Source organism: Oncorhynchus mykiss, chromosome 15, assembly GCF_057628025.1.
Source record: "Oncorhynchus mykiss isolate SJ-2025 chromosome 15, ASM5762802v1, whole genome shotgun sequence".
NCBI classification, from domain to species: Eukaryota; Metazoa; Chordata; class Actinopteri; order Salmoniformes; family Salmonidae; genus Oncorhynchus; species Oncorhynchus mykiss.
In genome coordinates, this window is record NC_143036.1 from 57,332,977 (window position 1) to 57,341,744 (window position 8,768).

The 8,768-nt window shown below is 41.8% G+C and overlaps 1 protein-coding gene across 1 annotated transcript in view; it reads left to right on the plus strand.

The window, feature by feature from the left end:
• The window catches only part of ttll12 (tubulin tyrosine ligase-like family, member 12), a 49,514-nt gene extending 42,560 nt beyond the window's left edge, over positions 1–6,954 (plus strand). The window contains exon 13 of the mRNA XM_036944629.2: positions 6,792–6,954. Coding sequence (XP_036800524.1) covers positions 6,792–6,935 — 144 coding nt within the window. The 3' untranslated portion in view covers positions 6,936–6,954. The remainder of the gene's footprint in view (positions 1–6,791) is intronic.
• The last annotated feature ends 1,814 nt before the right edge of the window (positions 6,955–8,768 follow it).

The following is an 8,768-nucleotide window of genomic DNA, read 5'->3' on the forward strand; positions in this document are numbered from 1 at the left end:
GCCGCACACTAAGAGCTCAGATGCAAAAATGTAATGTCCGACGTTTCAACAGACAAGCTGTCTTCGTCAGGGTATAATCACAAACACTGCAGGGTGACTTGTTTATATAGTGTCAAAAGACACACAGGTGTCTGTAATTAATAATGTTAATTCTCAAATATTAAAGGACATACAAAGAACAACATACAAAAAACAAATGGATAGCATATGATCATAGCTTCAATTTAGTCTACATAAGCCTACAAACAATTACAATGGCAAAGTCACAATAATCACAAGAATGCTTCAGATCAAAGTCTATGTTGAGACCGAAGGGAGCAAGGTATTGGAGTGGCCATCACAAAGCCCTGACCTCAACCCTATAGAACATTTGTGGGCAGAACTGGAAAAGCATGTGGAGCAAGGAGGCCTACAAACCTGACTCAGTTACACCAGCTCTGTCAGGAGGAATGGGCCAAAATTCACCCAACTTATTGTGGGAAGCTTGTGGAAGGCTACCCAAAACCTTTGACCCAAGTTAAACAATTTAAAGGCAATGTTACCAAATACTAATTGAGTGTATGTAAACTTCTGACCCTCTGGGAATGTGATGAAAGAAATACAATACAAATTCTGACATTCCACATTCTTAAAACAAAGTGGTGATCCTAACTGACCTAAGACGGGGGCATTTTTTACCAGGATTAAATGTCAGGAATTGTCAAAAACGGAGTTTAAATGTGTTTGGCTAAGGTGTATGTAAACTTCTGACTTCAACTGTACATGTTTATATGTAATTATTATTTAATTCCTTTCCAAGAGAAAAAGGCCTGGGGAATGATCTATGGTAAACCAACACCTCCATCAGTCTGTAAATCACCACCGTCAAGATGTGACTGGTTCAGACATTGTCTCTTCCATGACGTATCTCCAGAGCCATCCATGTTTCTTTTCATGTACATTTCCCAACTCTTTCAAATGCTCAAACACATTCCACAGTTCAACAACGTCACTACACATCAATCACCAGGACAGCTTGATTGCAAACACATGTTTTACCCAAAACAGTTGCACTATCAGGTTACATAAGCACTCACTCGATAGCGTGAGAACATCCGGACAGGATGTACATAAATGGGCATAACCACGTGATACATAAAATAGGTCATCAATCACTTTCAGAGACATGCCGTCTACTGTATTCTCTCTCTGCCCCAGGTTCACTACGATGAATTCATTCCTATGTTTGAAAAGCAGTATCCTCAGTATCCATGGAAAGAGGTTGAGATAAACACACACTTTTAATCTTTCGCTTGTGTCTGTGTGTGAGTTAAGAAACAAACAAACACATACTAGTAGTAGTCATGGATCCTGCCCCAGAGTCGACACATTCTGGGTGATGTGAAACAAGTAATCTCCATGGCTTCCTCTCTGGCGAGCTCCCATTTGCTATTGCTGATCATTGTTCTCAAACATTGTCGTTGCACATCTCGCACTGCAAGAGCATTGCAGATTTTGTGCAGATGAAATCAATTATGTTTGAACGTGTTGGGACTTCTTGGATTGCTCAAAGCCTAGATTGGTAACCCTTAGATTGCGTCTTTGACCCGCTCACATTAAATGAGCGTCGGTGACGGCCTAGCGACCCGAGTAAGCAACATGGGCATATTGTCTCTGATCTCAAACTTGTCTAGGACAGGTATATCGTTGCCAAAATTGTGTAGGGTATACCCGGCTTTTCTCTGTAACTCTTTTACACAATCAGAGATGAGTTACCTGGAAAGGTAATATATAGTAATACATTTAACAAAGTAACCCGCTACTTTGCAATATTACTTGTGTGGATAGTAAATGCGTTATATTACTTTCATGAGAAAAATCTAAATCTCACTCATTTGTTTGACTGTCAGAGATACGCTACCAGAGACAGGATACTTACTCAAATCAAATGTTATTTGTCACATGCTTTGTAGACCACGGGTAGACTAACAGTGAAATTCTTACCTACGTGTCCTTTTCCAACAATGCAGAGTTAAAGATAAGATCAAATAAAAATATATAAATAGTGAAAAGAAAGATATAAACAGTGAATAACTAATAGAAATGAGTAAAAAATAACATGGCTATATACAGGGAGCACCAGTTTGAAGTCGATGTACTGTACCTACCATAGCCTTCGGAAAGTATTCAGACCCTTTGACTTTTTCCACATTTTGTGACGTTACAGCCTTATTCTACAATTTATTGAATGGTTTTTTCCCCCTCATCAATCTACACACAATGCCCCATAACGACAAAGCAGAAACATGTTTATAGAAATCTTTGCTAATGTATTATAAATAAAAAACGGAAATATAAATAACTATTCAGACCCTTTGCTCAGTACTTTGTGGAAGCGCCTTCGTTAGCGATTACAGCATTGAGTCTTCTATGACGCTACAAGCTTGGCACACATGTATTTGGGGAGTTTCTTCCATTCTTCTCTACAGATTCTCTCAAGCTCTGTCAGGTTGGATGGGGAGCATTGTTGCACAGCTAGCACAGGTGTCTCCAGAGATGTTTTGATCAGGTTCAAGTCTGGGCTCTGGTTGGACCACTCAAGGACTTTCAGAGACGTTTCCCGAAGCCACTCCTGCATTGTCTTGGCTCTGGAGCAAGTTTTCATCAAGGATCTCTCTGTACTTTGCTCCGTTCATCTTTGCCTCAATTCTGACTAGTCTCCCAGTCCCTCAGGTGCCAGGTTTCCTCCAGACGTGACACTTGGCATTCAGGTCAAAGAGTTGAATCTTGGTTTCATCAGACCAGAGGATCTTCTTTGTCATGGTCTGAGAGTCTTTAGGTGCTTTTTTGGCAAACTCCAAGCGGGCTGTCACGTGCCTTTTACTGAGGAATGGCTTCGTCTGGCCACTCTACCATAAGTCCCGAGTTGGTGAAGTGTGTCGAGGAAATTCATACTGAGAGAGTCTTTGTCATTTCTTCAAAAGAAATCATCTTTATTTAATATTGAATTAATTATTGCAATAATGAGACAAGGCAACCCAACATTCTCAAGTAGACTACACTTCACAGACAATGCACAGTTTTTATATAGCTGACATTAAAGATGCTTAGTCATGGCTGGTTCCACCCATCTCATGCAGATTGAGAGTGCACCATAAGCACCTATGGGTTTATCTATCTGCCTCTTATTGTAGACACAATAAGGATTATATTCTACTCCCCAGGCTTATCCTCATCTTGGTTACACCCACCACATCTTATCTACAGAATGCCAGCTGTAGGATTTTAGGATTCTCTCAGTTCACACAGACATTTAATAGAACATAAATGTCTTACGATTAGTTAAGTATATAATCGTTAACTATTAATATCAAACAAATCAGGTAAATATGTCATTTTCCTATCACATGTGCTGCAGAGATGGTTGTCCTTCTGGAAGTTTCTCCCATCTCCACAGAGGAACTCCAGAGCTCTGTCAGAGTGACCACCGGGTTCTTGCTCACCTCCCTGACCAAAGCCCTTCTCCCCCGATTGTATGGAATGGGTCACAAGGTAAGACTTGATATATAAGAAAGGAGTATCCCCAAGCCAGTTAGCATTTGCTATGAAGACTGTTCTTATTGTACAGCGTTTGGCCCCTAAGACAAGGCTCTTATCTCGTCCCTGGTACCTCACAGCACAGAAACACCAACTCATTCTATGGCATAAATCAATTGTCAGCTCCAGATACTCCTTTCTCACGTAAAACCCATGTCTTGACCACACGCCTAGACTAGCTGCAGGGAGCTGGAGTATAACCCATCCCTTTGCAAAAACACAGCCTTAGTAGAACAGAAATGTTTTACTATTTGTTAAGTATATATAATTGTTAACTATTAATATTAAACAAATCAGGTAAATACCAGATATTTCTCTCACAGAGCTCACTGAGGGGAGTGAGCCTCTGGGTCATTGTCCCAGTGCAACATCAGAGATGACATACAATGGTTCCAGACACTACCCCACACATCCTGTCTCAGACCTTACACCCCCCCCCCCCTCCCACACACACACACCAAGGCCGAAGGAGGGAGTGACTGGCGCACAGACATTGTGGAGACAAGTATTTGGCTCCCCATTAATCACGCCATCTCTTCACATGCTTTGCAATAGGTAAAGACACATTCACTTATGAAGACAATGTTCCCTGTTGTCCTCCTTTGCCCTATTCTCTTTCTGATATTCTGCATAGCAACAGGGACATGTGATAGACAAGCCTGACTCCTCCCCTCTCTGGACCCCAGGTGACTGAGGCCCATATGAGGGCGGAAGTGCAACTACTGTCGTGGATAATCGGATCAAATATAACGCATACCAGAACTTGTGAAATCAATTAGGCTTTTAATACAAGAGTATAGCAAGCCGGGATGGTCCGCGGAACACACACCGCTTCCCAGAGCCCCGGCTCCTGTATTTATACACATATAGCATATGGGTCCATCCCATATGCAAATAAACATACTTCCCCTATCCTTCTGCCACCATTGTCTTTTAGTTCAGGCTTCTTGCTTGTTCACGCCCAATAACGCCCATATCTGCTTTCAGTGAGATTATAATGGTGGCAGTACCCTTGCTTTGTCCTAAAAATAATATGCGTCCCTTTATTCTATAGGCCTATTCTTTGGCCCTGCATTTAGCTTATGGTTCTTGTGTGTGTGTATTTCTATAGGCCTATTCTTATAGGCCTATTCTATGACCCTACATTTGACTTATGGTTCTTTTGTGTGTATGCTTTTGTCAGCCGACTATGTGTCCCCTCTTAGTGTATCCACTTCTCCTAGGTGTAATGTTTCTTTTGTATGTGGATCAATAGACTATGTGTCTCCTCTTACTTTAGTGTATCCAATTCTCCTAGGTGCCTGTGTGTCTCATTTACTCCCACACTACCAACACCAGAGTCCGAAGTGATGGGTTTAGATTTCTGAGCTTGAACTATTATTAATCATTAGTTATAATAGAGACACGAGGGGAGCCATAATGAAGCTTGCGAGGGGCTGAGTGCAGGGAAACCAGTCACATATGGCAGTACTGATAAGGAGAGGAACCGTTTATTGCCCATATCACTTAACTTCCAACCTAGCAATAAACATGCACGTTTTAGCTATAAGGAGGAGACTCCATCCAAGGTGGAGTATGTATACTACCACGGGTGGAGCCATGTCTTTGTCTGTTCAGCTGTTCGATCCTTTGGGAAGAATACACACGGTTTAAGCTCTCATAGTGTCCTTCGAGTTCTTACCCTGATGTATTAGAACCTAACAGAAGGGATACATTCGAAGTACAATTGTTCAACAGTTCAATCATATATGCATTTTATGTAGATAAGACATCTTAATTATCTATGTTACCGAGCTAATTCTGATTCTTCCGCCACAGGGTCGGAATACTTTCCGAAGGCACTGTAATAGGTAAAGTAACTAGGCAACAGGATAGATAATAGACAGTAGTGTGTATGTGTGGTGTCACTATGCAGAACTACTAACTCAGGTTTGACGATCACTAGTTTCCCCTTTCATCTGTGGCGCTGCTTTCCTGTGCTAGTCTACAAGTGCTGCGCTGTATATGGGATGCTTAATTAGCCATATATACTGATGTGTAAATAATTGCTTTAGTGTGATTTTAAGTTGAAGTTCAATTAGGCTTTAAACCTTTGGGATGTTTTGATGTATAAAGTCGTAGTATGAGAAGAGAAAAGGCTTGCTGTATGTCTGGGGAAGTGTCTGTGTGACCGAAGACCCCAGATATGCAATCTGGCACAACAGCAAGTCAGTATTTTTCACTGCGACTCCAACATGTTTATTACCTAAACTTAATGAAGGTATATTAAACAACGTTTACTGTTAGGTTCTACTCCAGGTCCAGACCAGACCGACACTGATAAAAGCTCAAACTAGATTTATTCACTCAACTGGATGCTTCAGCTGAATAGCATAAGTCACACAAGCATATACACTGAGTATACAATATATTAAGGACACCTGCTCTTTCCATGACATAGACTGACCAGGTGAATCCAGATGAAAACTATGATCCCTTATTGATGTCACTTGTTAAATCCACTTCAATTCAGTGTAGATGAATGGGAGGAGACTAGTTAAGAGGCCGGTTAAAGAAGGATTATTAAGCCTTGAGACAATTAACATGGATTGTTTATGTGTGCCATTCAGAGGGTGAATGGGCAAGTCAAAAGATTTAAGTGCCTTTGAACAGGGTATGGTAGTAGGTTCCAGGAGCACCAGTTTGAGTGTGTCAATAACTGCGACACTGCTGGGTTTTTCACTCTCAACAGCTTCCCGTGTTTATCAAGAATAGTCCACCACCCAAAGGACATCCAGTCAACTTGACACAACTGTGGGAAGCATTGGAGTCAACATGGGCCAGCATCCCTGTGGAACGCTTTAAACACCTTGTAGAGTCGTATCATACTTATGCTAAAATGTTTGTTCTATTCTACTGCCATTTACTTTGTTCGTACTCTTTTATTATTTCTTATCGTTGTATTGTCAAGAAGGAACCTGCAAGTAAGCATTTGGTTGGACAGTGTCGACAATGTGTATCCTGTACATATGACTAATAAAACTGGAAACTTTAATGTGTTACCCCCAACACTGTAGGTAATATAGTTGTTACTGTTCTCTCTCTACTCCCATCCTCTCTCTTTCCCTCTGTCCTTATCTTCACCTGTCATCTTTCTCTGTCTACCTCCTCCCCTTGTTTTTTCTCTCTCTACCCCCTTCTCACACTTCACCCCTCCCCTCTCTCCTCTTTCTCAGAGAGAGGTGTTCACGGCATTTGCAGAGCTCTTCCAGGCAGCCTCGTCCCGGCCCCCTACGGTTTCTGTGCCTACCCCTCCTCCCGGGCCATCTGGCTGTAGACCTAGGGTCATGGGTTCGATCTCTGCTGGGTTTAACAATTAATTTGTGATTTATAACACATACTGATCCCTACAGAGGTTTAGTTTCACTAAACTGCGAACAGCATATAGGAAAATGGCTATACTGTATATGATTGAATCAAATTTTATTGGTCACATACACATGGTTAGCAGATGTTATTGGTCACATACACATGGTTAGCAGATGTTATTGGTCACATACACATGGTTAGTAGATGTTATTGCGAGGGTAGCGAAATGCTTGTGATTCTAGATCTGACTGAAGTATAATCTAACATGTAATCTAACAATTCCACAACAACTACCGAATACACACAATTCCTAGTAAAGGGATGGAATAAGAATATGTACATATAAATATATGGATGATCGATGACCGTGCGGCACAGGCCAGATGCAATAGATGGTATAAAATACAGTGTATACATATGGGAGGAGTAATGCAAGATATGTAAACATTATTAAAGTGGCATTATTAAAGTGACTAGTGATCTATTTTTTAAAGTGGCCAATGATTTCAGGTATGTATGGAGGCAGCAGCCTCTCTGTGTTAGTGACGGCTGTTTAACAGTCTGACCTTGCATTCTGGATGGTAGCGGGGTGAACAGGCAGTGGCTCGGGTAGTTGTTCTCCTTGATGATCTTTTTGGCCTTCCTGTGACAGCGGGTGCTGTAGGTGTCCTGGAGGGCAGGTAGTTTGCCCCCAGTGATGCGTTGTGCAGATCGCACCACCCTCTGGAGAGCCCTGTGGTTGTGGGCTGTGCAGTTGACGTACCAGGCGGTGATACAGCCCAACAGGATGCTCTCAATTGTGTATCTGTAAAAGTTTCAGGATTTTAGGTGACAAACCTTAGTGGGAGTTTCCCCGAAGTGATAGTTTACATATGACACTTACAATAACTTGTGAATTCAATAAAGGCCTTTAATACAAGGGTATCACAGGCCGTGCTGGTCCGCGGAACAACCGTTTTCCTTGTGCACTGGCCCTGCTTTTATACACATACAGCATATGAGTCCATCCCACATGCAAATGAAGTTCCTTCCCTCAGTCCTTCTGCCACCATTATCTTTTGGCTTAAGTTTCTTGCTTGTTCACGCCCAATAACGCCCATATCTGCTTTCAGTTAGGTTATAAAGGTGGCAGGACTCTTTCATGCCCTAAAAAAATATATATATATCTATCATGGCAAGCACTCTCCTTGGTGTGTCCTTCTGGTATTGATCTGTCCTGCACTTATGTTCAGCTTAATGTGCACCGCCCGATGGGACTCCCAGTCACGACTGGTTGTGATACAGCCTGGATTCAAACCACGGTATCTGTAGTGACGCCTCAAGCACAGAGTTTTCTTGTGTTGGGGAATAATCAGAATTAGGTGGTAACATAGATGTAAGATGTTTTATATTCATCATATGTTTGTAAATTACTTCTCATCAGAATGTTATTTTTGTATAATACTGTGGCAGGGTTTGCAGTATCTGTTCTATGTCAAGACTAAGTTGCATGGCCGCAGAGAGGGGAGAGGTCAAGGTGTCATCATGTGTAAACATATTTTTTGCTCCGCTGTGTCTGTGTGCCAGTCACTGGATGGCAGTGTCTGGAATCATTCTATGCTCGCCGTGAGCTTGTCCAGGATTGGTTGTATTTAGAATTGGTTGTCTCTAAATGACAATTTGATATATGCCTGTGGATATTGTTACGGATACCATTATCCTGTGTGTGTGTGTATCCTGTGTGTGTTTATTTTCTCTCCGTCTCCCCTCACAGGTGAAAATCATCACTCCCCAATCAGTCAACAATTAACCCATCAATCAGAAGACACACCTCCTCCTGTTTCCTACCCTATCACAGTTCCTTC